At 45.3% G+C, this 18,062-nt stretch overlaps 1 protein-coding gene and 1 long non-coding RNA gene across 2 annotated transcripts; one reads left to right on the forward strand and one right to left on the reverse strand.

The window, feature by feature from the left end:
* The first annotated feature begins 1,069 nt into the window (after window positions 1-1,069).
* On the forward strand, window positions 1,070-6,330 carry LOC308574404 (dehydrogenase/reductase SDR family member 13-like). The gene is made up of 5 exons (XM_081172245.1): window positions 1,070-1,215; window positions 3,650-3,765; window positions 4,603-4,726; window positions 5,440-5,751; window positions 5,925-6,330. Exons 1-5 carry the CDS (start codon window positions 1,083-1,085, stop codon window positions 6,221-6,223), a joined length of 984 nt encoding a protein of 327 aa, XP_081028371.1. The 5' UTR covers window positions 1,070-1,082; the 3' UTR covers window positions 6,224-6,330.
* A 1,803-nt stretch (window positions 6,331-8,133) lies between these two features.
* LOC308574421 lies at window positions 8,134-17,220 on the reverse strand. The gene is made up of 2 exons (XR_014002494.1): window positions 16,693-17,220; window positions 8,134-8,580 (listed from the first exon to the last, which is right to left on the reverse strand). It is a non-coding gene; the product is annotated as an uncharacterized lncRNA (long non-coding RNA).
* Between the last annotated feature and the right edge of the window lie 842 nt (window positions 17,221-18,062).

Raw genomic sequence — 18,062 nt, forward strand, 5'->3', positions numbered from 1 at the left:
GCTGTCCTTTGTCAACAACAAATTGTCGCTGTTTTTTGTGTTGAATATATGCTATATGGCAATTTATGGACCTAATAGGAATCTAAAGCCATTTGCACATAACAAAATATATATTTGATCAAAGTGCAGTCATACCTTAGGTTGAATGTGCTTTGGGTTGAGCACATTTGAGTTGCGCTCTGCGGCAACCCGGAAGTAACAGAGCGCGTTACTTCCAGGTTTCGCCGCTCATGCATGCGCAGACGCTTAAAATGATGTCACGCGCATGCGCAGAAGTGGCAAAACGCGACCCACGCAGACGCGCCGTTGCTTGTTACGTTCACTTCAGGATTGGAAATGGCTCCGGAACGGATCCCATTCGTATCCCGAGGTACCACTGTAATTGATATAGAAATGAGCAAACCAGTGATATTTTAGGGTGCAGGCTAGCAGGCGGGGCCCATTACTTACACCATAGGAGCCTACACAACACAAAACACTCTTGCTGTATGTCGGTTTTATTTTATTTTATTTTTATCTTATATTTTGGAAAGGCACATTCAGTTTTTTTCCCTTTAAATTTTTTTGGGGGCCCCAAGAGAGTGGGGCCCTAAGCCATAGGTTGTTTTCGCATATACGGTGCGTCACGTCTTGCGATCAGTTATGCGCCCCCACCCGCGATATTTTATTCAAGTGGGCGCCCCTGAAATTGCACTCATGCGGGTGCCATCTATCGGAGGATGGGACGTGCGCGTAACGAAGGACAGCAACGGATCAAGGCGACCGGCCTGCATCTTTGGACCCTCCTGGCGGGGCGGGGCCAGGGAAACGGACTTTGCTATGGGGCGGAGCTCTGACTCCCCCCCCCCCATGGATACCGCTGACTGTGACGCGCATCTCTGCAAGCGTTCCCGGCACGCCTTGGAGCGCAAGGGGCGGCAGGCGCGCAGCGTTGCGCACGGGTCTGCGGGAGAAAGAGGAAGGATCCGGGGCGCGTCTGGCTGCTGGGAATCTGTCTCCCGAGGAGCAGGATCAGCGGCGTCCGCCTCTTCCTCCGACCAGCAGTGCGAGGAGCCGGCGATCGCGGGCGCAAGCAGCGCGCGATGGACGCCGCGGAGGCGCTGGCGGGTGTGGCGCTGGCGCTGGGCCTCTACGCCTTGCTCTATTACAATTTCATCAAAGGGGCCACGTGCAAGAACGAGACCAGCCTGCGGGGCAAGACGGTGCTGATCACGGGTGAGAATCGCCCCCGGAAGACGGGGAGCAGCGTGGGGCAGTGGTTAGAGCGTCCGAAGAGAGTCTGCGGAAGCTCCTGCTTCGGGGTTTCCTGCTTCGGGATCCCAGGGGAAAAAACTTCAGACGAGACTGAGCGCATCTCCCCGGCTGCGATCCTGCGCAGGCTGACTTAGAAGGAAGCTCACTGGAGGGCCAATGGGGCATGTTTCTCAGCAAACCTATTATAGGGTTGCACCGATGACCTTTCCCCAGGTGTGCCTGCACTCCAGCCTGCCCACCCCTCATGTTTCCTCACATTGGGAATGCTGGGAATTGTAGTCCAAGAGCATCTGGCCGAGGCCTCCAGAGCTTTATTCAGGTGGTGTGCGACATGTCTGAGGGTTTGTAGTGGAAGATGAGAGGCAGCACATCCATAGCATTCAATATTGGTATGTATTGTATTGCATTCTGAGTTCTCTTAAGAAGAGCCTTCAGCTGGATCAGACCAGGGACCCACTTAGTCCAGCAAGCAGATCCCTGAGCGCAACCACCACTCTCCCCTCCTGCTGTTTCCAGCAACAGACATTCAGAAGCATGTACTGCCTCTGACCACAAACTCTCTGGAAATCAAATTATAATGCAACAAAATGCAACCTGTAAGAAATAAAGGATATAGTGAAAATGCAGTTAAAACCATACAGCATCTAGCATAGCTCATTATTACTATTGCCAGAAAAATCGTTCTGCGGTCCGCCAAGACCCCCAGCAAATTATATTTTCCCCTTGAACTTTTCCAGGTGGAAACACTGGGATTGGCCCAATGGTCAAATTTGAAACTGTCAATGTTAGGCCGAATTGCAGTTATTAAGATGAATGTACTGCCTAGAATGTTATTTTTGTTTCAAACTTTGCAGATTCTTGACAAGATGGACTGTTTCAAGAGGTGGCAGAAAGACATTTTGAAATTTGTCTGGCAGGGCAAAAAGCCCAGAATAAAATTTAAAATATTGACAGATGCAAAAGAAAGAGGGGGATTTGCCCTGCCGGACTTAAAATTGTACTATGAAGCAGCAGCGTTCTGCTGGCTGAAAGAGTGGATGCTCCTCAAGAACACAGATATCTTGGATTTAGAAGGTTTTAATAATACATTTGGTTGGCATGCATACCTATGGTATGATAAAATTAAAGTGCATAGGGCCTTTAAAAATCATATTGTCAGAAAAGCATTGTTTAATGTTTGGACAAGATATAAAGATTTGTTGGAAAACAAAACCCCTAGATGGGTGTCACCCTTGGAGGCTAAGGCATTGAAAAAACTCAATATGGAGGCCGGATGGCCAAAGTATTGGGAAATTTTGGAACAAGAAGGAGATAAATTGAAGTTACAGAGTCATGAAAAATTGAAAACTAAAGTACGAGATTGGCTCCATTATTATCAAATAATGGAGGTATATAAACAAGATAGGAAAATTGGCTTCCCGGTGGAGAAATCAAAATTAGAAACTGAACTGTTAGAACCCAATACTAAGATTTTGTCAAGAATGTATGATTTGCTGCTGAAGTGGAATACACAGGATGAAACGGTTAAATCAGCAATGATTAAGTGGGCACAGGACATTGGTCATAACATTATGTTTGCTGACTGGGAATGGTTGTGGAACACCGGGATAAAATTTACGGCATGTAATGCCTTAAAGGAAAACATTATGAAAATGATCTATAGGTGGTACATGACCCCAGTCAAGCTAGCAAAAATTTATCACCTGCCTGACAACAAGTGTTGGAAATGTAAAGAAACGGAAGGTACTTTTTATCACCTTTGGTGGACGTGCCCGAAGATCAAGGCCTTCTGGGAAATGATATATAATGAAATGAAAAAGGTACTTAAATGCACTTTTCCTAAGAAACCAGAGGCCTTTCTCTTGGGCATTGTCGGCCAATTGGTCTTAAAGAGAGATAGAAACTTTTTCATGTATGCTACTACGGCAGCAAGAATTCTTATTGCAAAGTATTGGAAGACACAAGAGTTACCCACCCTGGAAGAATGGCAGATGAAAGTGATGGACTATATGACACTGGCCAAGATGACTGGCAGAATCCGCGATCAGGGGAAGGAGACGACGGAAGAAGATTGGAAGAAATTTAAAATCTATTTGAAGGACTATTATAAACTTGATGAATGTTAAAATGTCAAGGCTTTGAGAATGAAAGGGTTACAGCGAGATAATAATAGATTGAAGGAAACATTAGTAAGACACATCCTTGACAGAATTGTTAGAAGTTGCTGAAAAACTTTGGACATTGAGATGCAGAAAGGGGAGGTATGGGGGAGTCTGAGAAACGAGGTTTATGAAAATTTGGTTATGAAATCATACGTGTTTGTATGTCTTTTTATATGTTTGTATTGTTTTAAAAAATTCTGTAAAACTAATAAAAATATATTTTTTTAAAAAAGGAAACACTGGGATTGGCAAGGCAACGGCTCTGGATCTGGCCCGGAGGGGAGCCCGCGTCATCCTGGCTTGCCGGGACAGAGGGCGAGGAGAATCTGCCGTCTATGACATCAGGAGGGTGAGTGCCGGCCACCCGCCTCCTTCGAAAGGGCAGCCTTTATGATTCCATTTTAAAATCACTTCCCAAAGCAATTTCACTATAAAAACGTGGCCTAATCTATTCACTTCATAAAATTTATACCCCATTTGATTGTTAAAAAAACCAAAACACCCTCAAAGCAGTTTACAAAAAAAACTAAATCAATAAAATTATTTCCAAGAAAAACGTAACAATGTAAAACTTCAATAAAATAAAAATAAATAAGAGTAGACTGGGCAGGGGGACTCACATCAACTTTCCTAACCTCCAGGTAGGCTCGTCTACACAATAGTGTCTTTAGCAGGCACTGAAAAGAGTACAGTGAAGGCAGCTGCCTGATACCAGTCAGCAGGGAGTTCCAATTAATTCTGAACAGCTGACCCTTCCTTCCTTGGCAGGAGGGAGTTCTAGCTTCCCAGAAGAATTCACCAACCTGGCACTCCAGATGTTTTGGACCTAGTCTCCCATCAGCCTCAGCATCACACAGCTGTCTGGGGCTGATGGGAGTTGTAGTCCAGTGGATCTGGAAGGGCACCAGGTTAGAAAAGTCTACCCTAGTGGTATTATGAAATTGGGGTGGGGGTGTTTGGAAGATGTTTTCCCACCATGCGCCATTCCCTGGAATAGGTGTAGTAGGTGCGTACTTTAAACACACCTTCTCGCCTGTTTTTTTTTCTGGGGTGGGGTGGTGAACAAGCTCCATTGATCTGCTAATCAAATCCACTGATTTATGTATTTTGCATTTGTTTTAGGAATGTATTGCTTAATCTTTATGCTGTTCCCCAACATATTCCCCCCCCCCCTTAATGTTGGCAGGAAAGTGGGAACAATGAAGTTCTCTTCATGAGCCTGGACTTGGCCAGCTTCAAGTCAGTGAGGGGTTTTGCAGCAGCTTTCTTGAGCTATGAGCCCCGCCTTGACATTCTCATCAACAATGCAGGTGAGATTTGGGGAAGGGGCACAGCTGCTTTGCATGCAGAAGGTCCAAAGCTTTTAGTCTCCAATGGCATCCCCAGGTAGGACTGGGAATGTCCCCTGCCTGAAACTCTGGAGACTGAGAGGAAGTGGGCTGGGCTTTGTTGATGCCAGCAGCAGCAACGTTAGCGCTTGAGCGGCTGCCATTGTAAGCAGGCTCAATTTGGGCTTTGTTGCCGCCAGCCCCTCTCCAGAGCCCTTTCGCGCACTGCTCATCGTCCCGCCACCGCCAGCCCCTGCCGCTCGCAAGACACAGGTCAGCAGCCACCGGGCTCATCTAGTGTTGTGGAGAAGGGAGGGGAGAGTCATGGGGGGCGTGGCTTACCCGAGTAGAATGTGTCCTTTTATTTAAAATGCATCTCTGGGTTTTTTGTGGGGCCTGCCTGGTGCTCTTGCATAGAATGCTGTGTCCTTTTATCTAAAATGCATCTCTATATTTTTCAAAATATAGTGTGGCCCCTCAAAGGTCTGAGGGACAATGGACCAGCCCCCTGCTGAAAAAGTTTGCCGGCCCCTGGACTAAACTTATATGGACTATGCTTGCCTAAACAGGTGTGTCTTCAAGAGACAGCAGATGATAGTGATGGGGGCCGCTCATATTTCAACAGGGCTGGAGCCACCAGTGAAAAGGCCTGCCTCCATGTTGCACCTGTTTAATCCAGCTTCGTGTTCTGGCAGGTGTCGTGTCTGGAAGCCGAAGCAGCGACGGCTTCAATTTGGCGTTCCAGGTGAATCACTTGAGTCATTTCCTTCTGACAAACATCCTCCTGGAGCAGATGAAGCAGTGTGCGCCCAGCCGTGTAGTGGTGGTGGCTTCCAGAGCACATGAAACGGGGAAGATTGACTTTCAGAACATCCACAAGCCAGTGAAAGGGCACTTGGCAGGGTTCCAATCGTACTGCAACAGCAAACTGGCCAATATATTGTACACCCGGGAGCTCGCCAAACGACTGGAAGGGACGAACGTTACCTGCTACGCGGTCCATCCAGGTGGGTGGCAGGTCCAGCTCAGCTCCTCAAAAAAAGGGGCATCTGCTTGGCCACAGTGGAAAAGTGGATACTAAATTAGATGGACCCCCTTTGAAGTCTGGTCCATCAGCTGGGCTCTCTTCTTATTCTATCCAGTTCTGGCAACTGATGTTTTCCTATCTTTCTGCTTTCAGGGCTTGTTAAATCAGATTTTTTCCGTCACATTTCGGTTTGGCTGAAGCCTCTTTTCCTCCCCATCTGCTGGCTCTTCTTCCGAGACACGACCAATGGAGCTCAGACGTCCATCTACTGTGCCACTGAGGAAGGCATTGAGAAGTACAGCGGGCGCTATTTTGCCAATTGCAGGCTGCATGACCCGAAGCCACATGCCCGGGATGATGCCGTAGCCAAGAAACTTTGGGAAGTCAGCAAGAGGATGGTGGGGCTGGCAAACTTGGCTGCGGTGTTTTTCAAAGAGGGCTCACCTCCATAGAACGGGTGCCTGTGCAGAACCATCCATGAAAAAGAGGAAAATATTAAAGTCAAATTGTGACCTCAGATGGCAGGGTTCTAAAGGGGAAATAACACTGTCCCAAAGCAGCACTTCTCATTTTCGTAAACTGGAGGCATCTTTGAATGATAGCTGGCCAGTCGATAGGACTTGGATGGTGTCTTAGGGCATCAGATGTAGATGGATGCCTTGGGCCTTTCACTGAGGAAGATGCAGGGATCTTGATCTTAGTGCATCAGCAGCAGTCAGCATGGCATCAACCATTGTTGAAATAGTTCCAAACATTGCAGTGTCAACAAACCTGTCTGCCAATCTTGACATTTAAGGTTTCGGATTTAAACAGAGCTTGGATGGCATCTGCCATGGACGCTTTAGCTCAGATTCCTGCATTCCCGTATGTTGCAGAGAAAGGGAGACACCCAATTTTTGTAAACCACCACGTGCCTGAAACAGCAATAATAATGGAAGGCACCAATCAACACTTAGTGATATCTAAATAGCTGTGTGATAGGAACATGGGAAGGAAGCTACCTTATCTTAGGTAAAACTCTTCGTCCATATAGTCCAATCTACTCTGATTGGCAGCTGCTCTCCAGGTTCTCAGGTAAAAAAAGGGCATTTTGTGTCACACAGCAGTAGTACAGAGCACCTGGTTTGCATGTGAAAGGTCCCAGGTTTCATCTTCAGGCTGGGAGAGACTTCCTGTGTGAAAAACTGGAGAGAGCCACTGCTGCCAGTCAGTGTAGGCAATATATAATGTAAGTACAAGGATGAAAGCCAGGATTGCTAATAAGTCACTTAAAGTGCCGCGCTCACCAATAATAGTAGCATTTATAACTGAGCTGCAGCAGCTGAAGACTTTCTGAGCATCCCTCCAGTCTCAAAACTCCAGAACCCACCATCTTGGCAATATCATAGAATCATAGAGTTAGAAGGTGTGGTAAGAATTCACCTCTACACCACCTTGTTTGTTACCCAGGTGAGGAACAACCATCTTTTGCATAAACCACAGAACCAAGGAAACTATTTCCAAGTCCAGCATCCAGATTTAGGGACCCAGTTTTATTATAGCTATTGCAAATAGGACAGAGCTCACTCGACTCAACGTGCCAGTTGAGAAGGTCTGCCCTGAGGCAATTCAATAGTTCAAACATAGCAAACCAAAAGTCCTAAGACATCCTTAAACATACGTCAGGAAAGATTACAGGTCATGAGACGTAATGCATGTGTGGCTTCATGCTGGCATCTTCACCCCTGCAATCGCTTTGGAGTGGCCCTGATGTGCCCAGGCCATTTGACCATTTCAGGTCTCGGATATCCAGTGTCACCCTGGCAGCTTAGCCTTCAGTGAGAGGGAAGAGCATCATAAAATCCTCTTCCTGAGTCTCAGATAGCTTCAAGGATAGCTGATTCTCTCTCTGGTGCTAAAACATCCTCCTGCCATTAGTACGATTTTCAGGAGTAGATAAGGAGAGAGAGGAGAGCATCTTAGGAGAAGACACACAAAGATCAAGTCTAATGCATTCTGAAAGGGTAAATGCAATTAAAGCGAAACACTGAAACATTATTAAAATAATAAAAATGTACACCTGGGGTCTCCAATTCCTATATCAAAGGGACCTCGTGAGTCATCCAGTCCAACCCCCTGCAATGCAGAAATCTCTGCTCAATTCTTTCATTTTTATCAGAGCAGCTGATTGTGGCAGAAGCTGAAATGTTAAAAATTAAACTCGATTTAGGTTCACTCCCCACGATGTTTATATGCCACCTGACTAAACCACCAGAAAAAGAACAAAACAGCAAAATTATCATTGTGTAGCCTTATTAATCCATGGGTCGGAATAATTGTTGCACCCGAGCAGAGACAAAAGGAGCCAAACGACACCAAGGGGTTAATCCAGAGAAAGAGCGTTTTATTCTGCCATCCGGGGGGGCAGAGGCACCTGTGTGATTCAGTTCACAAAAGACAGGCCGCACCGAAAACATTTTACAAGCAGGTTTTATCCTTTTTTCAAACCCCTTTTTTCCTCTCCCCCTTCACAGATTCTTACATAGAAATGTTGCTTTTCGTTCTCTGACTCTGTTCCCGGAAGTATGTTGCAAATCAATGTACCAGGACAAGGTTATCTTGGATCTGGGAAGCGAAAAGCTTTACTGTTCTCAGCTCTGGGTTCATTACAGCGTTTTTGTTACAGAGAGGACTGCTTAGCTCATGCTTTTTGTCTTAGAGGAATATGCAGTTTTAAAAATGCGTACGCCGAGGCTTGGCTGGGGGGGGAATTCACAAACAGTTTTTAGGGCTTTCTGGGGTAACCCTAACTGTACCCTTCATTCCATACCTCTCAATTTTGGACAGCCTTTTTCTTAAAAAGGCTTGTCCCAGGAAGGCACAGGCTGATATTCTCGGGTCAGAGCTATAATCTGGGGGCGAAGCATGCGAGAAATCATATTGTGTGTCATTGTATGCAAGCACTGCAGGAAGCAAGGTACAGAAAAGCAAAAAATTAGCAAAATGAAAAGTGGGCCAAGCAGCAGCAAAAACAGGCCTTTTGCCCATCCTAGGTTTGGCAACCAGTCAAGCCATGACATGTCCCATCCCTCCCAGGTTTGGGTAGGAATATGGGCCACTGTTTCAAGTCCTGCTGCCAAATTGCGAATGGCCTCACCATGATCAGAGATGTTAAAGCAACAGGCCCCACCCGTGAGATTTAACGCTGCACAAAAGCCGCCATGTTGCGCCAGAAGAAAGTCCAACGCTAATCGGACTGAGAGAAACGCATTGCGTGTCTCATCCAATTGCGTGGCAATTAGCCTAAGGGCCGTGGCTATCGTGTTAGCAACAATCTCTACCACTGCCTGGAGTCTGATTACGCGGTTCAAGTTATAGATCGGCCCCCTTGCCCCAGAGATTTTCTCTCTCCGATTCCATGAGGCTGGAGCATAATGGGCCAGTATCCTTTCCGGAGGCCACTGATTTTTGCCCCAATTCTGGGAGCTGCCACCTGCAAGTTTTGCCAGGTCAGCAGAACGCCTCCTTCTAGGGGGTGCAGAGGGTATGTGGTCAGGAATCCACATGGGGGGTATTAAGTAGGCTGGAAAACAGACCCCATACCATCCTCTTGGGAGGGCATGATAGGCCTTCCTGCCACACACCCAGTAAACGTCCTGACCATGGGCAGATGTGATGCCTGTCAGCAAGCGGGCCAGGCATGCAGTCAAATTGGAACCAGAAAAGGTTCCTGTCTCGGACTCAGGCATGTTAGTTGGGGCTGGGAAGGTACGATCACAGTGGGAAGTGCCCACATAGGTCTGAGCGTCACTGGCGTCATTTGATTTGTTGACACAAAGGCAGCCAGTGATCCTGTGAACCTGGAAAGGGGTGGAATGATTCCATAAAGAAGAATGGTTGCCCAGAGGCTGGAAGACAACAAGTGGAGTCGTAACCAAGGATTCATTCCAAGGCACAGGGAGGAGTGGCATTCCTCCGAGAGCATCTACAGGGGCCAGAGTGCAGATGGCACAATTGGTTCGATTTGCAGAGAACGCAACCATCTCAGCAACCTGAATCCACTTATTATATGTGTGGTGGGCCCCCCACGATTGCAGCAGTTGTCTGGTCACTGTGAGTGGTATTGGCATTTCAAAGGTCAAAGGCAGCAGAAATACCAGCACAGGGACCCACAGTCGTATTTGAGCCATTGTATGCATGGGGAGGGGCTCAGGTAAGTGCTAGAGAGTGGGCTGGGGTGTAATTACGCTGAAAGAAAAGACCCACTAGACACCCTCCTCTGCAGGGGTGGCGTAAAGCAAACCAGGTCCAGGTACCTTCAATAAAGTTCAGTTATGCAAAAGGAAAGAAAAGAAAATGTGAAAATGTCCTCTTTCAATCCATGCTGGATTCTTGAGCCATGCAAAACGTCAGCTTCCGGAGTGACGTGAGCAGGGCTGTAGTCTCGTGGGTGTCAGGGGTGATGCAGGAAGGCAGGGTGGTCATCTCACGGGCGTCGGGTTGTCTGGTGGGCGTTGGGCATCTTGGGTCTCTTCCAACAAGGCTGGAGCGATGTCTGGGCGTCTGGGTCCACTCTGGGTCCTCATCATAGGGATGCAGAAGTATCCTGGCAAAAGTCCACCTGTTAAGAGAAAAGATAACAAAGACGGCAGCGATTGCACAGAACAAATTGATAGATAACATTTGCACATAAGGTATATTAACTCAAAGGGGACAGCATGGCAAGAAACTTCGCAAGGGGTTAACAGTTCTGTTCCTTGGGTTAAGTTTGCCAGCCGAGATTTTTCAAAAGTCTTCCTGTGCTCTATTTTTTTTTTTAGAGCTTTTGTGGCCTGCAAAGCCATGTTGCAAATTTCAGTTCATTTGCCAGTGTCTGTAGAAAGAACAATGCACTCCTTGCTTCTGGCAAAGTTTCAAATTCCTCAAAGTATCAATTCCTATGCCGCAGCTCCTTTCAGAGTAAAATTGCACCGGAGGCGGCGCGAAACAAGCAATGGCGGTCCTCTTTGCGCTGTGAAGAGGAGCTCCGCAGAAAAGGGTCGTTCGCTGCGGCACAGCGACGACCCATTAAGAAAAACCACGAGCAGAGTGAGCTCGTGGCCGTGGGACTCGGCGGGCACCTGGAGCGACCCCCAAAACGACGAAGGGACCCCGTAAGGGGCTCCGGAAGCGCGGAGGGGAAGCGGTGCTGAGAGTACATCGCTCTTTCTGCGGGAGCGAAGCCGCGCGGCTGCTGCTGATGAGCGCCAACCTTTCTTCCTTAAGCATTGGACTCCAAACTACTTACTCGTGAGTAAGAAACACTTTAAATCTGGAATTACAAATTGTAAAATTGGCTGAAAGCGGGAGACAAGAAAAAGGAAGTCCGTCTCCCGGTAGCGCTTAGAGATCAAAGGCAAAGGAAACGACAAGCTGGAAGCATTAGAAAGGGATTTTAAAAACGGGAAGCATCGTGCGATTGGCAGAGCTGGCAACTGAAAGGAAAGGCAAACCTTCTTTTTATGTTATTGTGCAGTTTTAACTTGGGGACCTTCTCCTTTTGTTGACTTTAAAAACTTTAAAACCCAGCCCCGGGCTGACAGGGGAAAAAGGGTTCTTTGCGGATACAATTTATAAAGTCGAAACGGATACATAGAGGCATTATTGAAAGAAACAACTTAGTAACTGTATCTTGCTCCTTTAGATGGGATTACTGTGGCAACATTGAAAGGGCTCTGCAAGTGGAAAAAAAGTTTTAAGGACTATTCTTATTTTATGCTGCGTAGGAACTTTAATGGCGACCAAAACTTTCCTTCTTTCTTTCTGAACTTTAACAACACTCCCTCTAGTGGAGCTTGGGATTTACAAATTCCTGGGAACTAACTTTGTTTTGACTTTCTGTTGTTTGGTTATCTACTCTGAGGCCTGTCTTTCCCATGGAACATTTGACAGTCTGACCTTGAATCCAAAGACAGGTGTGGAATGAGTGGCCCTCCGAAAACAAGATCTGCAAAATCGAAAGCAGGGAAAGGCCAACTTGTACAAACAACCCTGATTTCTCAGTCTCGTAGATCTTCAGTCCCTGCCGTTCTACAGGGAGTTGCACCCTCAACAACAGCACTATTAAAGGAACCTGAACAACCAACAACTGAGGATATGGCAGCAGGGGGATCTAATACCCTTCTAGATGAAATGCTACAACAATTTGCAATTTTAAATAAGAAGGTTGATGACCAAACAGCTAAAATCGACTTAGCCACATCCTCAATTACCAAACTATCGGAACAAGTGGCTCAGCATTCACAAGAAATTGGGAATTTAAAGGACGCTACATCTGAGATTCGGAAATTGGCCGAGGCTGCAAACGAAAAAGCTGATCAAGCTGTTCAGAAAGTGGACGAATTGAAAGGAGAGGTAAGGCCACTACATAAACATATTAGTGACCAACAGGCCTATCTGTCTATGGTGGAACTGAAAAATCGGGAAAATAATTTAAGATTACGCTCTATCCCTGAGATTGAGAAAGAAGATCTGACTGGCTTTTTGACAACAGAATTCTCTAAATTTTGGGGTATAAAGGAAGACACAGACTTCAAAATTACAACTGCATTTAGACTGGGAAGAGTTACCAGGAAGGACAGACCCAGAGACTGCTTGATCATCCTAAGGACCAAACAAGAGAGAGACAAACTACTTGACCTTCACTTTAACAAAGCACTCGAGATCCAGGACAGAAGAGCGCAAATCTACAAGGATATTCCTAAACAATTGTTAGATCTCAGAGCTAACTACACTGATCTAGCTGGACTTTTGAGAAGTAACGGGATACCTTATAGGTGGGAGTTCCCGCAAGGTTTATCATTCAACTACAAAGAAAAGAAGGTCAAAATTAGAACGAAAGAGGACAGCCAGAAGTTCCTACACGACCACGGAGAAGACCTGCAGAAGGGTACAGCAGTTCCTTGGCCCCCACCAGAATCTGGGAAAGAACCAGCACCTCCGGGTTCGGATAAAAAAGAAGACACCCCATAAAGAGCAACAACAGATTGATACAGGATGTCTCTGCAGCTGTACAGTTGGAACATTAATGGCGCAAATTCCCCGGAAAAACGCAAAAGGATTTTTCATATTCTGAAAAAAGAACATTTGGATATAATCTGTTTGCAAGAAACTCACGTGACTAGGCTTCACAGGAAAGTGTTAATAAACAAAAGACTAGGCCAAGAATTTATCCCATCAGACAGAGTCAAAAAGAGAGGCGTGGTGATCTATGCAAAAGAGAACTTACTACCAAAATTTTTGTTTAAAGATGAACAAGGAAGAATCCTGGCAATCGAAATACAAACCCAAGGGGAAAAAGTTTTGATATTAGGAATCTACGCACCTAATGAGGGGAAATCAGAATTTTACAAGAAGCTACATGAGACATTGCTGGTCTATCTGGACTATTCTAACATCATTATGATGGGAGACATGAATGGGGTGGTCTCTACTTATATGGATAAGTCACAGAATCAGAATCTGACCAAGGACGGAAGACTACCAAAAACTTTTTTCGAACTAACTGACAATATGGACTTGATTGACTTATGGAGGACGAGAAACCCCTTAGGTAAAGAAGGAACTTTCTTTTCTGAGGCTCACCTGTCCTGGACAAGAATCGACCAAATTTGGACAACCAGAGGGCTGGCACCTAAGACTATAAGAGTGGAAATCTGCCCAAAGACCTGCTCCGACCACAACGCCTTGAAAATGGAAATGAGATTTACTACTGCCGATTCCTTTAGATGGAAAATGAATGACAACCTGTTAAGAGATCAAGAGATTGTAAAGAAGGCCCAAAAAGCTTTAAAGGACTATTTTGAAATCAACTTGAATACCTCGGTGGAAAAAAGAATAGTCTGGGACGCAAGCAAAGCTGTTATGAGAGGGTTTCTGATACAACAGAATACGATTAAGAAAAAATTTTGGAATGGGAAAAAAGATAAGATATTAGAGAGGATAAGAGATGGAGAGAAAAAATTAAGACTGAATCCAAAATCAAAGGAGATTTTAAGAGAAATTAAATTCCACCAGTCACAATATACGAAATTGATTAACCAAGAAGTGGAATGGAAAATTAAACAAATGAAACAAAGATCTTTTGAATCAGCGAATAAATGTGGGAAACTGTTGGCTTGGCAGTTGAAAAAGAGACAAAAATTAAACTACGTTACCAACTTAGAAGTTGAAGGGAAAAACATTCAGAAACCGGGAGAAATTAGAAAGTGTTTCCAGAAATACTTTAAAAAACTATATACCCAAGGGTCTGAGGAAGCGATTGAGATAGAACAATTTCTGAAAGACAATGGCCTACCAGAACTATCTCAGGAGAAGAGAGTAATCTTAAATTCCAAAATAACACAACAGGAAATTGAGGATGCCATTCAGAACATGCAGCTAGGCAAATCTCCAGGCCCTGATGGACTTACCTCCAAGTATTATAGGACGTTAAAAGACTACCTGATACAACCTTTAATGGAGGTTTGCAATCAGATTATGGGGGGAGGGAGGGCACCAGAAACGTGGAAAGAAGCATTCATCACATTGATACCTAAAGTGGAAACTGAAAAGACTCAACTTAAGAACTACCGTCCCATCTCACTCCTAAATGTGGATTATAAAATATTTGCAGACATTTTGGCAAATAGATTTAAAAAAGTACTTAATGAAGTGATTCATAAGGACCAAGCAGGCTTTCTCCCAGGCAGGCATTTGTTTGACAATACCAGGAATATTATTGACATTTTGGAACTGTTGCAAACAAATATTAACACCAAAGCAGTGCTTATATTTATTGATGCAGAGAAGGCCTTTGATAATATTTCTTGGAAGTTTATGAAGAAAAATTTGGAAGGGATGGGAGTGGGACGGGGGTTTGAGAATGGAATAGATGCAATTTATTCAGAACAAAAGGCTAAGTTGATAGTGAACAATGTGGTGACAGAAGAATTTTACATTGAAAAAGGAACAAGACAGGGGTGCCCCCTTTCCCCTTTATTATTTATTTCGGTCCTGGAGGTGTTGCTGAATATGATTAGGAAAGATCGGCAGGTACAAGGAATACGGGTCGGAGCGAAACAATATAAATTGAAAGCATTTGCAGATGACTTGGTTTTGACATTACAGGAGCCAGAAGCTAGTACAAAAAGAGTTTTAGAATTGATTCAGAAATTTGGTCGGGTGGCGGGTTTTAAGCTGAATAAACAAAAAACTAAGGTTTTAGGGAAAAATTTGACAGCTACTGAAACAGAGGAGTTTCAGAAGGAAACAGAACTAAACATTGTTAAAAAAGTGAAATACCTGGGGGTCAATCTGTCCTCTAAGAACTTGAACTTATTTAAAGATAATTATGAGAAATGTTGGACAGAAGTCAAAAAAGATCTAGAAATCTGGTCAAGACTGAAACTATTCTTGTTAGGCCAAATCGCAGCTATAAAAATGAACGTTTTGCCAAAAATGTTGTTTTTGTTTCAAGCCTTGCAGGTTGTGGACAGAGTGGAATGTTTTGGAAAGTGGCAGAAGGATATATCGAAATTTGTTTGGCAGGGCAAAAAGCCCCGAATAAAGTTTAAAATACTAACTGACGCAAAGGAGAGAGGGGGTTTTGCCCTGCCAGACTTAAGGTTATACTATGAAGCTGCTGCCTTCTGCTGGATGAAAGATTGGATTCTGCTAGAAAACACTGATGTCCTAGATCTGGAAGGCTTTAACAATTCGTTAGGTTGGCATGCGTACCTGTGGTATGACAAGGCTAAAACATATGGAATGTTCAAAAACCATATTGTCAGAAAAGCAATATTTATGGTCTGGAAAAAATACAAAGACTTACTGGAAAGTAAAACTCCGAGGTGGGTCTCACCAATAGAGGCCAAGGCTCGGAAAAAACCTAATATGGAGGCCGGCTGGCCGAAATATTGGGAAATATTAGAAAACATTGGAGGTAATTGGAGGTTGCAGAGCTTTGAAAAATTAAAGGGTAAGGTGCAAGATTGGTTTCATTATGCCCAAATTAACGAGGTGTTTAAGCTAGACAAAAAAATAGGATTCCAGGTGGAAAAATCGAAACTTGAGACAGAGTTTCGATTCCAGCTGAAGGCTCTTCTTAAGAGAACTCAGAATGCAATACAATACATACCAATATTGAATGCTATGGATGTGCTGCCTCTCATCTTCCACTACAAACCCTCAGACATGTCGCACACCACCTGAATAAAGCTCTGGAGGCCTCGGCCAGATGCTCTTGGACTACAATTCCCAGCATTCCCAATGCTGAGGAAACATGAGGGGTGGGCAGGCTGGAGTGCAGGCACACCTGGGGAAAGGTCATCGGTGCAACCCTATAAAAGGTTTGCTGAGAAACATGCCCCATTGGCCCTCCAGGGAGCTTCCTTCTAAGTCAGCCTGCGCAGGATCGCAGCCGGGGAGATGCGCTCAGTCTCGCCTGAAGTTTTTTTTCCTGGGATCCCGAAGCAGGAAACCCCGAAGCGGGAGCTCCCGCAGACTCTCTGGGCACAAAACCAACCACAACCGGCAGCGCTTAGACTTTGACCAGGGCCCAGCAGTACCCTTTACTGCTTTTTCTGGGCGACACCAAAACCAGTGGCACTTCTTCTACCCTGCTGGCGGAGCTGATCAGGCTCTCTTTTTGCTCGCACCTATCCTTGTGGAGCTTGCTCCCACCTATACCCTGTGGAGCTTACCTTTTTCCTCGAGGTACCTTCTTTCTGCACGGCCGTTGCTCTTTCTCTCCGTCACTTTGTCGCGTGTCCACTCAGGAACGGGTGGCCAGTCCCTCCCACGAAGTTGGCAGGATGCGCATTGGAACTGTTGACCCGGGATCCTGAGCTGCTCGCCTTGCAGTGACGCCCTGGACCTCTTTGTCCCTCGATCTCGGGGAACGTGCTTTTCCCGGCCAACGCACCAGAAATATGTAGCCTTATTAATCCATGGGTTGGAATAATTGTTGCACCCGAGCAGAGACAAAAGGAGCCAAACGACACCAAAGGGTTAATCCAGAGAAAGAGCGTTTTATTCTGCCATGGGGGGGGGGCAGAGGCACCTGTGTGATTCAGTTCACAAAAGACAGGCCGCACCGAAAACATTTTACAAGCAGGTTTTATCCTTTTTTTTCAAACCCCTTTTTTCCTCTCCCCCTTCACAGATTCTTACATAGAAATGTTGCTTTTCGTTCTCTGACTCTGTTCCCGGAAGTATGTTGCAAATCAATGTACCAGGACAAGGTTATCTTGGATCTGGGAAGCGAAAAGCTTTACTGTTCTCAGCTCTGGGTTCGTTACAGCGTTTTTGTTACAGAGAGGACTGCTTAGCTCATGCTTTTTGTCTTAGAGGAATATGCAGTTTTAAAAATGCGTACGCCGAGGCCTGGCTGGGGGGGGGGGAATTCACAAACAGTTTTTTGGGCTTTCTGGGGGTAACCCTAACTGTACCCCTTCAAGTGAAATCTTTTTTAGAACCTAAAACAATATTAGCAATAATTAAAACAGATGGCAGCTTGTTTGTGTGTCTGGATAGGCTTCCCCAGACAGAAATGTCTTTAAAAAAAGAGCAAAGGTGGCTGGAGTCCAAATTGTAGGAGCTGCCATCTTAAAATACGCTTTTCTTAGCCGCTATATTTTGAGGCCAGCTGGGCAAGACTGGAGTGGCTGAGGGGCCACCTATGTTGGGCTGGGGGGGGGGTCTCGAGGATGGTCTTTTGAAAAAACGGAGGCAGAAAAACTTGCTAATCACAGAATAAATATATGCAGGGAGAGAGGAGACAAATGGGAAGGTGCCCTTAAAAGACAAGGAGGACCATTCAGATGTACTGTAGGATGTTAGGACCTGCCTTGATTCTGCAATGGCAAGCTGCTTTTAAAACTGTTTTTATATTATACTTTAAATGTACCCAACCCTGGGACCTTGGGGTGAAGGGCTACTAATCAAGAATCACGAAGAATATTTACCATCATTGATTGATTGATTGATTGATTGTACCCCACCTGGGACCTGGAGTGTGTGGTGTGTTAATAACAACAACAACAACAATAAATTATATTTTTATTTATTGTGCCCCGTCTGGATAGTAATTTTTTTTCGAGTTCTGAAGGTTTTGTTTATTGAATTTATACACTGCCCTTCTCTGCAGGAGAATCTCGTGTGAAAACGCGAAAACCCATAACGAAAACCAAACAACGCGACGTGTGTTCACAAAGGGCGCGTGTTCTGGGGAAGATGGGAGGGGTGCACTTTATTTCTTGTTCTCCCCTCACACTTTCCTCCTCCGCCCAAAAT

The sequence above is a fragment of the Podarcis bocagei genome (assembly GCF_964188305.1).
Source record: "Podarcis bocagei genome assembly, chromosome: 15".
Classification (NCBI taxonomy): domain Eukaryota; kingdom Metazoa; phylum Chordata; class Lepidosauria; order Squamata; family Lacertidae; genus Podarcis; species Podarcis bocagei.

Excerpts from the sequence above, each read along its gene's own strand:
- LOC308574404 (XM_081172245.1), top strand. The coding sequence starts at position 1,083 with ATGGACGCCGCGGAGGCGCTGGCGGGTGTGGCGCTGGCGCTGGGCCTC. Across the intron at positions 4,727-5,439 it reads CATTCTCATCAACAATGCAG|GTGTCGTGTCTGGAAGCCGA; the intron begins GTGAGATTTGGG and ends GTGTTCTGGCAG. Across the intron at positions 5,752-5,924 it reads CTGCTACGCGGTCCATCCAG|GGCTTGTTAAATCAGATTTT; the intron begins GTGGGTGGCAGG and ends TTCTGCTTTCAG.